The following is a 13,845-nucleotide window of genomic DNA, read 5'->3' as shown; positions in this document are numbered from 1 at the left end:
TAATATATGTATATATAAGTGCACAATATCATATTTAGTAAAATAAAAAAAATATTGATATAATATATATATTCTTTAAGATGAATTCTATCCTACTCTCTCTAAAGTAATATGTAAGTTATCTTCACTGATGTGTCATATTTTAATTGAGTGTTTATTTTAACCTGAGTTACTTTAATCTTATGAGAGTTAATAATATTTTGAAAGACGGTGACGGTCTGATAGAAGAAGAAAATGAAACACACAATAAGACGGTGATACTTAGGAGGCACAACGACGACGATAAAAGAGTAGGGAGGAGTAAACGCAATTAGAGAGAGTTGGAGTACCTTTTATAGAAGAATGATTTAGGAAGAAAAAATAAGACACCCAATGAGACGGTGATGTTTGGGAGGCGCAACGACAACGAAAGAGTGGAGAAGATAACTCAGGTTAAAATAAACACCCAATTAAAATATAACACATCAGATATGGTAACTTACATGTTACTTTAGAGAGGATACGATAGCATTCACCATTTTTTAAATATTCACAGGTTAAATTCTTGAAGAGTAATTTGAGCCTTAGGTGACCATACATCATAAAGGAATAAAAGAATATATAAGCATGCTAATTCGAGCATTATACATCCAAATTACTTAGCATAATTTCTTAGGGTTTCCATAAGTGCTTTATTTTGAGGGTAGACTAGGGAGATATTACATTATTGCGTGTTTGTTGGAATAAATATAATATAGAATACTATGTTGTTCCCAAACAGATAATGATTACTGATTAGGAATACTTTTATTAATCATTTTTCTATTACACTAAAATATGCTACGTACTGTTTTCAATTTTCTGCAACAATGAAGTTTTGGTATACACATTGATCGCTATTGTCGTGACATTCATTATGAAAAGTATAATTTATTATTTTCAATATTTTACCAATATTTCGCAACGTATTATATCTACAAGAATAGTGTGGTAATGCCAATAATATATAGGAAAAAAGACAGATAGGTCCTGACTTTTTAAATTTTTGACAAATACATTCTTGACAAAATTTAAATATAAAAAAGTCTTTGACTTTAATAAACGGAAGACAATTTAGTCTTTCCATTTATTTGTCTCTCATACACCAAATGGAATTGGTTGACGTGGCTGAAATGATGTCTAAGTGTCCGTTACGGTGCTACGTTGGAAAGAAAATAAAGTTCGAAAGACAAATAAGTCCTTGACGTCATTTTGCAAATAAAGTAGTAGTCTAATATTAAATAAATATCTGAGGTTGTAACTTCTAAATTGAGAATTTCATCAAGTCAATGCGTTGGGAAAAAGGTACTTAATTAATATATGTTAAGGGTTATTATTATTAGAGTAGAGTGATAAATAAATTTTTTATTATTTACATTTTGTATTAATTAGTTTTTAAAAAAATTATTAATAAAGTTTTTTAAATAATAAACGTAGATAAATTAGTTTAAATTAATATTTTTTATTTTAATTATATAGACTAATTTAAAAATAGTATGTCTATATTTATTATTCTAAAAAATTTTATTAGTATTTTTTTTAGAGATTAATTTAATCTATTCAAAGTGTAAATTTTTAGAAGTTTATTATTATTATTATTATTATTATTATTATTATTATTATTATTATTATTATTATTCTTAACTTCTATAATATTAATATGTAACTAATAACATAAAAATGATGATAGTCATTATCTTTTTCCCACAATTTTAAATTTGAATTTGTTATTTTTAATGGATTTCATATTAAATTTATTTAATAATTTATTATAATATTAACTGAAATAATTAGCTGCTATAGTATTAATTTTCTGACATTATCTTTAATTAAACACTATGCAAGATTCTGAATACCCAAAACACTAGATATTTATAATATTTTGTTTGGTCTAAAACACAATGCCCCCTAATTAGAAACTTATGGCATTATTCAGAGAAACAGTTTTTGCCCACTCTATTCTGCTGGATCACGTGGCCAGGCCTTCAGGCTTCAACACAAAAACACAAACACAGCTATAACTAGCACCTTGCTACATTGCTCAGACAAGAGTTAGTTGTTTGATCCATCTTCTGCATCTGACAACTTGTAATTTAGATCACCTTAGATATTATATTCGATCAAACTTTTTAAATTATCAATCAAGGACTCATCATATTACTATACAAATACACAATACGCATATGAAAAATATTTGATAACAAAAAAAAAAAAGCTAAAAATAATAAGAACATATTTTATTTAATATTTATTAATTATTATAATAATTAATAAATATTAAAAAATTAAAATAAGATTTTTTTGTTTTTTTAATATTTTGTATGATAATGAATGATATTTTGTATGATAATATTTTGTTTTTTTAATATTTTTTTAATACTTTTTAATATAATTTTTTCAATAATTAGGGTATGATAATGAATGATGAGATTCTCATGCTTAGGTTTATTTTATGTCTCATGAACACTGTTATTTTTTAAAATGTTATTTATATACTAAAATCAGTCACTAAAATATCAACCATCAATATATATATATATATATATTAACATGTATTTTATATTAGTGACTAACTTTAGTGATTAATTTTAGTGTACATGTAGCATAGTCTTTTAGTTATATATATAATTGAACAAAGACCAAATTAAATAAAATATTAGAAAGATATTAATAATTTTATAATAAAATTAAATAAGATTAAAATAAAAATTTTAAAAGAATTAAATTAAAATTTATATATAATTTATAAAAAAAAAAATTAAAATTTAGGGAGGTCATTACCCTCCTCCCTTCTCACTACATACAAGATTTCGCCTCAGCAATTGGATAAACATATAAAACGTTAAAACTCTAAAAAAATAACATATATAGAGTTGAGTTACATATATATCTAAGAGAATATTATTCACAGCAATAATAACATAATGAGAAAGAGTGATATATCATATATGATGACATCATATTTCTGTAGCCATTGCGAAAGTTTTGTTTGTTACGAAATAGTCCGAAGGTCACTGCCACAAAAGCTTGTTATTTCTGAAAACTCCACAAAATAAATGCTGATGAGAACTTTAGTTACTTGAAGTGTGAATGAATACGTTTAAATCTTTAGCCTTAGCTTCCATAAGTTTATTAAGATACACGATAGATCCCAGTGTGATGATTGCTAGGAATATTACCATAAATTCCAACTCAGGCAGGAATAAGAATCATTTACAGCTAATGACAATTAATGTGATGTGTCTTTTTAACAACAAGAGTGATATCAGGACAAGAGCCACTGATCATAAAACAATGCCACATTTGTTTCATCTTTTAGGCACTCCAAACCATCGTATATATAAATGCATATTCATTGAGCCTTCATGTTTGAGGTACGTATCTAATACATACATGAATACGGATGATTGTATGTACGTACTTCCATGCATGCATGACAAGATAATAACTAAGACTACATAAATACAACTATGCTATTTCTACATTAAAATTAACTATTAAAATCAATCATGAGTATAAAATATTTGTTGAAATATAAATACACATTAAAAAAAAAAAAGCCAACAATGATAAATATATTTATACATAAATATATTGGTAACTAATTTTAATATTCAAATAGCATTTTGATATGCCTATGGCGAGTTATATACGTTCTACTGTTCTAGGTAAACTTAAAAATGTCTTTTAAGTTTTATTTTGTTTTAATTTTATCCTAAAAATTTTTAATTTACGTCAAATATACCACTGATAGTTAAATTTTCAAAATATTTAAGACTAATCCAATAATAATGCATGACAATTATATTTGATTTACTTGTGTTGAAGGTTGTTCTTATGTAATTATTGTTGAACTGATTTTAAATTTTTTGAAAAATTAGCCGTCGGGATTATTTTTGATACAAATCGAAAATTTTTAGGACAAAATTAAAACAAAATAAATCTTAAAAATATTTTTAAAAATATATTCAAAGTTTGATAACTATCAGTAAAGATCTAATTAAAAAAATCTAATATAATAATTCATCAGTAAAATTATAAGGACAAAGATAATATTTAAACCAATTTTTTTTTTATAAATAAAATAATATTTTGTTTAAAGTTTTCTTGTCATCATCGTCTGTTATGTTTAAAGTTTTTTTTTTCGTTAGGGATGTTTAAAGTTCGTTTTCAAAAAAGTGAAGCCCAGTACGGGTATAACCATTTTAAGGCCCACATAAAAAGGCCCAACAATATTCTGAGACAAAAAAAAATGACACGTGAGTCCTGCGTGTTCGTGCGGTTTGGGTTTCTGCACTGGTATGTGTGTGAGAGAGAGAGTGGAGAATGATAGCGTGCAGGTCTGTGTTTCTGAAATTCACCAACACGTATGTTGCTGCTGCTGCTACTGCTACTGCATCACATCGTATCTTTCAGGTTCCCTCATTCCCCACTCGATTTGTTTGTCTATAATTTTTAAATTTGTTCTAAGATTTTGATTTGAATTAATTTGAGAATTTCGGAACTGAGTAGGGAAAGTGCAGTTATCATAGTTTGAGGTGTAATTATATGATGCGGGGTAGAAATAGAAAGAAGAGAATATGCATTGATGATAAGAACTCCAATAACAAACCTAAAACCATGCTCTGGAGACCAGTTTCCACTACTGCCACTTCTTCTTCTCTAGGTAGCTATTACTATTACTCGCTTCCTTCTGTCATTTCTTAATCCTCCTATTAAATTCAGTAAAAACTTGAGTTATCTGAGCTACTATTAAATGGTGTGGTTTTCTAGAAAGTTCGGCTATGAAGGATCTAACGGTTGAGTCAGAAGATGGAGGGAAAGTTCGAGCCACTATTTCAACTGATCATACCATCAACGAAGCTGTTGTAGTTACTGATGAAACTACTGAATCGGCTACCTTTTTTTCCAATGATGAACAGAGAGTAATAGAAGGGGAATCGTCTAGTTCCATTGAGAAGCATTCAGTTTCTGTCGAGGCAAGATTAGAAATTTCACTTCCTTTCTTGATTAAAATGCTGTCAGCCTTGATTAAAATTGTTCTTCACACCTACTTCAAGCTAGTTTCTTTTCTGATTATGAACTGAACAGTGAAAAAAATTCTGTAGTTTCATCTTTGTTTTCTTTGTGTCTGTTGTGCAGGTTGGCACTTCGCTATTTCGATTTATTAAAGGAAAAGGGTGAAGCCGTAAAGCTAGTTTTAAATTTATGTTTGTCTTTGCTTGCTACATTGCTTTGCCAACTTGAAGTAGATAAATTTAAGAAGAAAATGAAAGGGAGGGTGCCTATTACATGGGTAAAGCTGATAAAAAGATTTCTTACATAGTTATAAATAGAAAACAAATTATGGGCTGGGCTGAAAAGGCAATTAATAATGCATAGAGGAATTTTAAATGGTTTTGGCTCTTGGATTCATATAGCCAATATATAGGACAATCGTACAAATATCATTGCTGTTGTCATATGCAAAGGTTAGAAGATTGAGTTTATTATTTGCGAAGTATATTATATACTTGTTGCTTATACGTATTGTTTCAGGGGATCCACACAACAGAAGATAGAAGAGGAATTGGGGGTTAAGATAATAATACCTACTTCAAAAGAAGATGATTTTGTGAGTAAGTTCCTGGCTGTACCTAAGTTACTGCCTAACTTGTATGGATCAAATTGAAATGTTTATTTTCTATTATGCTTTCATTTTAACTTTGATATGGTTATGGCATAGCTGATTTAATATAGTTCATTCATAATATAATATATTCAGTTCATGAGTGTTTGTTAACTCTATATATGTAGCACCTGATTGATTGAGAGACCAGCACATAGTAATTATATGTGCAGGAATCTTTCATTGGCTTAGTTGGTGGATTTTCATTTAAGTAGAGGCTCTTCCCTCTTACCAGCTTGACTCCTTACTACTGTGCCATAAGGAAATCCAATATCTAAATGATTTGTCGTAATTGTCTTTTGCAGTCATTGAGGGTACTTCTGTTGATAGTGTGAATTCAGCTGTAGAGAAGATACAGGCTATAATTGATGAGGTCAGTCTCCTGTCCATACCGTTTGTCAAAAGTTCTATGGCTATGGGTACATTCTTTGTCCAACTTATGCAAAGATTCATGTATTTTCTTGTGTTTATACCAGTCAGTTAATAGTCGAAATCTTGATTATTCACACTTCATATCACTTCCATTGGCCATCCATCCTGAGTTAGTTGATAAACTCATCAATTTCCAAAACTCTATATTGGGAAATGGAGATGCTAGCACGAATGAGGATGAGGATACTACTGAAAATACAGAAGTAGATCAATTGTCAAAAGAAAATGTTGATGTTGCAGTTGAACTTAAAGTCGAAGATGGTAGTGCAGCAGTTAAAGTTAATCTTACTAACATACCACTTGTCAGTTATGCACCTAAAGCATCCAAGTCTTCCAACTCTTCCACTTCCTCTGGTATGAAAACAATCTATTTTGATATATTTAACATGTGTAATTGGTTTAGAAATTCCCATTAAGAGACTCTGGAATTAATTCTTCAGCCTAAATATTTTTATGTATGTGCTTATGTTTGTTTTATTGCATTTTAATATTCCTCTTCATTTTCCACTTTGTGGAGCCTGAAGCCTAAACTATGTTTCCTGGTTAAATTCCCAAGATGATTTTATTATGCAGTGACCAGGACCATTTTTATAGTGTGTGAATATAGTTTATCGCGTACAAGCTCGACATCCCCCCCTCCCCCTCTCTTTTTCCTACAATCATACAGTCAATATTAAATTGCACTGAGCTTTGTCACACTTTTTCAGATTTGGGGATTGACAAATCTATATTCATAAAGCCTAAAACCTTTCACCTTACTGTGCTCATGCTTAAGCTCTGGAACAAAGACAGAGTTAAGAGAGCCACAGAAGTCTTGCAGGTGATGTTTGTTAAATTCAGCATTATGACATGTTATGTGAATTAGATTGTTACGTTTATACTTATATATGTAACTGTGCAGAGTATCTCCTCAAAAATTATGGATGCTTTGGATAATCGGCCTCTTTCTATAAGACTAAAAGGATTGGTAAGAGTCTATTTTGTGGTCTATTTTAGCAAAAATGATTTTCATTTATAACTACTTTCTGATTACCCATTGCCTAAATATAAAGTGACATTTTAGGACTAAGATATTCAATAAAGACTAACTGTACACGACTCAAAGAATCGACATCTTAATAATTTTAATATCTTTTGTTGAGTAGAACTTTTTTCCTTTAACCATTAAATTTGGCTCTTGTGGAATTTGTTTGCCATCTTTAATAAGAAAAATATATTCCCGATCTTGCAGGATTGCATGAAAGGTTCTTTGGCAAAAGCCCGTGTTTTGTATGCTCCTGTGGAAGAAATCGGCAGTGAGGGCCGTCTTTTGCGTGCATGTCGTATCCATCTATGAATTGCTTTGTGTGTGTATATATTTCCTGGTGTAGGGATTTAGGAGCTTATTTTTGTTCTTCTCTGAATAACGGATAATTATGGATCAATAACTATGCATGTTTTTGATAATATTTTGCTTTCCGAAGTATTATTTGTGTTTTCTGAGCTTTTCTAGAAGTCATAATTGATGCATATACTGAAGCTGGACTTGTCTTAGAGAATGATGCTAAGCAAAGCCTCAAGGTAAATCAAATTTAGCGGGTTCATTGTACAATTTGCTTCTTTTGGATAGATGGTAATTAAAATATTGTAACCTAAATGCCTGAGAGTTATGTTAATGCATTGTTAGCACATGTTTTGATATGAATTATGATATCATTTGTATATTTGTCGATATGTACCCCTATTGTGAATGCTATTTATCGTTGCTTTTAACCAAATTATCAATCTCATTCTAGCAATAAAATGTAGTAGTCTGGAAATACCACTTTAATGCCACAATAAAGGAAAGAAGGAATACATTTCTTCTTATGATTCTTTTTTAGGAAACTGTATCCCCGGAATCATGCTTCACAACCCCCTCTTCTGTATTTAGGCAATTTTCAACCATCACTTGTCTTGTTTTTGCAGTTGCACGCCACTGTGATGAATGCAAGGCATAGTAAAAGGTAATGCTGCCGTTTATATTTCTTTTGTTCGAGTACTCTCTTAACTTTGCACTATAAACAACTTCCCTTGATCTTTAGAAACTCAGAACAGAACTTATCCGATATCGATTGCTGTTGTTCACTGTTCAGGAAGACATGGACAAAAAAGGTCGATTCTTTTGATGCTCGTGGCATATTCAAGCGGTATGGATCAGAGGAATGGGGGGAGTATCTAATTCGTGAAGCTCATCTTTCGCAGAGATTTTCCTTTGACGAAAATGGATATTACCATTGCTGTACTTCAATAACTTTTCCTGAAGAAATGCAGGTAGAAATAGAATGATCGATGTCATAAAATTTCTGCCTGGCTCTCCCATGTGTAATTAGGAATAAGGATTTGGATAAATTTTCTGGTTAATGTTTCTACTTGCAAATAAATAAGTCAACTTGCTAATCCTAGTTATTAAAATACTCTTCAGGAAGAGTAAGTGAAGTACAGCAATGGTAATATATGGATCAAATTGAGACCAGAAATAAATAAGATCTTTTCTTAGAATGGTTAATTTTGAAGATACTAAAATACTCTTATATGTTATATATGGATCAAATTTTGTGACCAAAAATAATATTTTTATTCCACGTTATTGTATGTTTAAAAATTTTCCTTCTTTATATATTTTTTGTTGACATCGTTCCTAATATATCACTTGAAGCATCATTGTTTTTTTTTTTTTTTGTCAGTGGATTGGACAACCCCAATCCTAAGTACATAACATACCCACACACTTCTCATACATTTTATCACATTTTTTCTTCAATTGTAATTTTTAGGGTTTGAATCCTAGACCTTTGAGGTGAGAAGGGAAAGATATGCCATGTGAGCTAAGCTTCATTGGTGAAGCATCATTGTAAAAGACTAAGATTATTCATTTTCTAATGACATAGAAGAATATAAGGTAGTTTTTTTTTTTGTGGTCAACAGGCTGGCCTAGACGGAAAAAAAAAAGTAGTTCTATCGTTCTATTGCTTGAAACATGATAAGCCCATTTTTAAAAAACTACAAAAAGTACGGCAAAATAATATTTTTGTTTTTTTAGGTTCCCGAAATTTTAAATGTAAGAAGTAAGAACACAATTGTTTCTAAATTTTTTTAAAGAAAGAACAAAATCAATCGTCAAAATATTTTTGTTTATAAACGAAGAAATAAAACAACTCTTAATTTTTGTGTTACTTACATTATAAAAAAATCTGAGAATTTAAATTAAGACATTGTAAATGATTGCGCCTTTTGTCAATCCAAAGGACAAACTATTGAAGTTTAAAGTTTCAACTCTTAATTTGTTGTCTTCTTTCCAGCTATTAGTTGTTCGGGTTCCAAATTTATAAATGACAAATCAAAATTTTAACCATTATAGTTTTCTTATATTTATGTTTACTCAAGTGCAGTCTACTTCACGTGAAGTTGATAGTTAAGAACTGTTAATTTGACTAAATTTTCATCTAACGACTTTCAGTTATCAACTTTGCGTGAGTTTCTACCTTCCCAACAAGAAAAATAAAACTCATGTTCTTTCATACTTATGACTCAATTTTTTTTTACGGTATCCCTAATTCGATAGGTTAAAGTGTTGCATATATAAGATGTGATTCGACATCTGATATTAATTTAAGTGGACAAATGAACTAGCTAATGGACCAATACAAATTGGTTAATAGTTGATACTTTTTTTTACACAAAAACTCATTTTTTTTTAATTTTTTGGATTTTAGTTTTTTTTTTTCTGTTTTGGCCTTGGGATTTTGGTTTAAACATGGAGAACATTCCGGAAAATTGGGCCGAAAGCCCGAAATCTAAACTCAATCCAGTTAAAAGAGATAGATTTGTTTACCAAAAAAAAAGAGAGATAGATTTACCAAAAACGGAAAGATAGATAGGGTGTTGGTGTTAGTGTTAGTTTTGTAACGTCATAGACTCGGATAGATAGCAAGCACTAATTTCTCGCTCTGAAAGAAAAGGGGGTGCTGTTGTTAGTTTGGTGCAAACTGCGACGGTGGTTAACGCCGCCTTGTGAATTGTGATGCCGCCGCGTCCAACCTTTCTGACGACTCGGCTCACTCCTCTCTTCTCCTCGCTCTTCTCTCATTCCCAATCTCCCTACGTCTCTTTCAATTCCAACACTCCTTGCTTCTTCCGTCGCAATGCAACACGCACACTCACCACAATCGCTTCTTCTTCTTCTACTTCTTCTTCTTCTAGAAGAACCTTCTCCAGGTACAGGAAATCTCAATCTCACCACCTCAGCACGTTAGCTGAACCCACCGCAGTTAAGCTCTCAACCAAGGCACGGAGAAGAATCGCACGTGGATCTCCCGAGGGAATCTTAAAGCACAAGCTCGACGGGTGTTCTAAGACCGGTAACCTTGTTGAAGCGCTTCGTCTCTATGATGCCGCCAGAAACGACGGCGTCTCGATGAACCTCGATCACTATAACAAGCTCCTATACCTCTGTTCTGCTTCCGAGTTAGGCCTCAAGAGAGGGATGGAGATTTTTCAGCAGATGTTGATTGATCGTGTTTTGCCTAATGAAGCTACCTTTACCAATGCTGCTAGGCTTGCCGCTGCGAAGAACGATCCTGACATGGCTTTTGAATTGCTGCAGCGAATGAAGGATTTCGCTATTGCGCCCAAGCTGCGATCCTATGGCCCTGCTCTGTATGGCTTTTGCAAGACAGGTGATGCTAACAAGGCCTATGAAGTTGATGCCGACATGATTGACTCCGGCATTGCCGCCGAAGAGTCCGAACTGTCTGCTCTTTTGGAAGTTAGTGTGAGTTCAAACAGGGAAGATAAGGTTTATGAGATGCTGCAGCGGTTGCGCACCACCGTGAGGCAGGTGTCTGAATCGACTTTCGACGTGATTGAGAGTTGGTTTAACAAGGAATTCGCATCCAAAATTGGGGAAAAGAGTTGGGATGTTAACCGGATAAGAGAAGGGATTGCACGAGGAGGTGGAGGGTGGCATGGACAAGGGTGGCTTGGAAGTGGCCAATGGAAAGTGGCAAAGACTCATGTGAATCAGGATGGACATTGTCTTTCCTGTGGTGAGAAGCTTGTTAGCATTGATATTGATCCCAAAGAGACTGAAAATTTTGCTGACTCTTTATCTATATTGGCTTGCAAAAAAGATCCTAAGTTAAGCTTTATTCATTTTAAGGTATAACATTTTTTCACTGAGAATTCTGTTGAATTTTGATGGTTGTTCTTGTTCATTATAGTGCCTTTACTTCCAAGTAATATTGCCATAGGGACTGATGTGTAGGTTTAACTTTTGCAGAAATGGCTTAAGCGTTATGGCCCTTTTGATGCGGTTGTAGATGGTGCCAACATAGGCCTAGCGGATGGGCAGCATTTCAGCTTTGCGCGTGTGAGTTGAAATCATTCATTTTATTGGCACATGACAAAAGCATCTGCTTAATGGTTCTTTGCCATTGGTTGTAGCTTAGATTCGTTGTTGAAGAATTACGCCAAATGAGCCCTACGAAGAGATTGCCACTTATAATTTTGCATGTAAATCGAGTAAATTGTGGTCCTGCTCTGAGTCCAAATAACAGGAGACTTATAGAAAGTTGGAAAAAGAATGGCGTCCTTTATGCTACACCTCAGGGCTCAAATGATGACTGGTAACGAAGTACTCCATCATATTTTAGTTAGATTGAGTTGGCTAATATTGTTTTTCTCTTGTTATGAATTTCCAATTAGCCTAACGGTGCTGAAGATCCATGTAGTTAACTACATCTAGTGAGTTAGGATTTGGTTTCTGGTTACTTGTTTTGTTACATATTTAGGCCAAGGCCATCATCAATAGGAATGTGAAATCTTAAGTATAGATGTATCTTAGTAGTTATGCTTACAGTTACAAAGCTGTGATGTACTAAAATGTTGTTATCCCAGGTACTGGTTGTATGCTGCTGTTCGTTGTAAATGCTTACTCTTGACAAATGACGAGATGAGGGACCACTTGTTCCAGCTACTAGGTTCGAGTTTCTTTCCACGATGGAAGGAAAAACACCAGGTATTTCAAACTCTCAGAGAAATTCTTTTACACTATACAGTTACATCCTAATACCATTGATGATAGATGCGTTTCGTCTTGCTCCATTTCCCTAACCATAATTTTTCCTGACAACTATTCTAACATAATAAAATTGGAATCACGGGCTATTGAATTCTCAAGAACTTAAGCCTTTCTTGGTGCTGAATTTCTAAAGCACCAATTATCTTCTGATAATGACTTCAGTATATGGTTTTTGACTCATTTGAAGGACTGCTGAAGCCTTTTTTTGTTGTGCAGGTTCGAGTGTCAACCTCCACTGGCAAACCTGTCCTCATTCCGCCTCCCTGTTACTCAATAGTTATTCAGGTGAGATGATCACCCAACTGCTCTCCTTTCCATTGAATAAGAGTAGCATGTTTCCACCAAGCCTCAACAGCATGGTGCTTTTTCTCCACACTTGGTATTGAAATGAACTCACACTTGTGGTCTCAATGGTTTGGACCCATAATTTTTAAAGAAAATGAGGAATTTGGTGATTGTCTAACTCTGATTATATATTTCTCTTTATCCATCTATCTAGTAGTAGTAGAAAAGATGATTTACAGATAATAGTATGCTTTGTTTTTAGTTGTATACGTGAGCTAATAGTCTAATACCATGGTCTCATGGAAGTTAAATAAGCTTTTGGATAATATGCTGCAGGAATCTGCAAATGGCAATTGGCATGTGCCGAGTGTAACTGGCGATGATCTTGATATACCAAGGAAATGGTTGTGCGCTTCTAGATCCAGAGAAAAATCATTACACAATCTATGGAAATCCACCTCGACCACTGTTTACACATGAGAAGTGGAAAGGAGTTTTTTTTCTTATCCTTTTTATTTATTTTCAGCAGCCATAAGTATTTTCCTTATCTTAAATTTGCTGTTGCATCCTGCAGTGACAAATGCAGGAACAGGAAAAGGCTGCTACCATTCTTATCTTTAGGTTTCCCTCAGTAGTTGATATTCAGAATGAAATGAGCAAAATAGTTTTTGTTTTGATTCTTGAGGCAAGTTCAGGTAGTATGGACCAGAGGATTAGGGCTAGCTTGTAGGTGATTTAGCCTAGGAGCCTTGGCTCAAGTAGATAAAGTCCCATTTTCCTCCTATTCATTCTATCTTCTTTGTAAGAAAATACTGTTGTGCTACCACATCTATTCCTGAACTGAATATGCAGGTGCAGGTAGTATATATGATTGATGGATTTATTTTTACGGATTGGGGCTCGAGTCCACAGTATTAAATACAAAGTTTTTGGCAATGAAGAGCAGGAGGGAGCAAAATTGGAAGGAGAAAAAAATTGTTGTATCATTTTTTGTATTTACCTCTCTGGTACAATTTTTTTATGGTATAATAAATAATTTCTTTTTATCTTCTCTTATTTTTTATTAATTATTTTTAACACCAAAAGTGAAAAAGTAATTTCTAAAAGAGTTGACTAATTATTTGCTATAAGATCAAAACTATCAATATCTTAAAAACATAACTAAATAGCTAACGATTATTAAGTCGGGCTAAAAATTTTGGAGAATATCAAATTCTTCTCATAAAATCATGTGATTGTTTTACTATATCCATTACCTTCTTCTAATACAAAAAAATTGTAGGAAAAGCAAAACTAATTAAGCTAATGTCTTCAGAAATTGGGATAAGATGCGTGTAAAGAT

The 13,845-nt window shown here is 32.5% G+C and overlaps 2 protein-coding genes across 3 annotated transcripts; both read left to right on the top strand.

Annotated features, from left to right (window-relative positions):
* Positions 1-4,277: 4,277 nt before the first annotated feature.
* Positions 4,278-8,741, top strand: LOC107613223 (Putative eukaryotic LigT). 2 transcript variants are annotated; one of them, XM_088497344.1, is made up of 13 exons: positions 4,278-4,434; positions 4,531-4,684; positions 4,792-4,997; positions 5,161-5,198; positions 5,557-5,636; positions 5,992-6,059; positions 6,163-6,472; positions 6,826-6,938; positions 7,020-7,085; positions 7,350-7,440; positions 7,611-7,678; positions 8,066-8,103; positions 8,233-8,741. In XM_088497344.1, exons 1-13 carry the CDS (start codon positions 4,345-4,347, stop codon positions 8,423-8,425), a joined length of 1,515 nt encoding a protein of 504 aa, XP_088353470.1. In that variant the 5' UTR covers positions 4,278-4,344; the 3' UTR covers positions 8,426-8,741. The 2 variants fall into 2 exon arrangements, with proteins under 2 accessions (XP_088353470.1, XP_088353471.1); XM_088497345.1 differs by having other exon boundaries at positions 4,293-4,434; positions 5,992-6,105; positions 6,233-6,472.
* Positions 8,742-10,020: 1,279 nt separating this feature from the next.
* On the top strand, positions 10,021-13,551 carry LOC107613702 (proteinaceous RNase P 1, chloroplastic/mitochondrial). Its single transcript, XM_016315812.3, has 6 exons — positions 10,021-11,297; positions 11,418-11,507; positions 11,582-11,763; positions 12,035-12,155; positions 12,435-12,503; positions 12,840-13,551. The coding sequence occupies exons 1-6, from the start codon at positions 10,161-10,163 to the stop codon at positions 12,981-12,983; spliced, it is 1,743 nt and encodes a 580-aa protein (XP_016171298.1). The 5' UTR covers positions 10,021-10,160; the 3' UTR covers positions 12,984-13,551.
* The last annotated feature ends 294 nt before the right edge of the window (positions 13,552-13,845 follow it).

This window comes from Arachis ipaensis, chromosome B8, assembly GCF_059453495.1.
Source record: "Arachis ipaensis isolate K30076 ecotype BB chromosome B8, ASM5945349v1, whole genome shotgun sequence".
In the NCBI taxonomy this organism is placed as follows: Eukaryota; Viridiplantae; Streptophyta; class Magnoliopsida; order Fabales; family Fabaceae; genus Arachis; species Arachis ipaensis.
The sequence above is the reverse complement of the archived record's forward strand: the minus strand, read 5'-3'. Positions and strand labels throughout refer to the sequence as shown.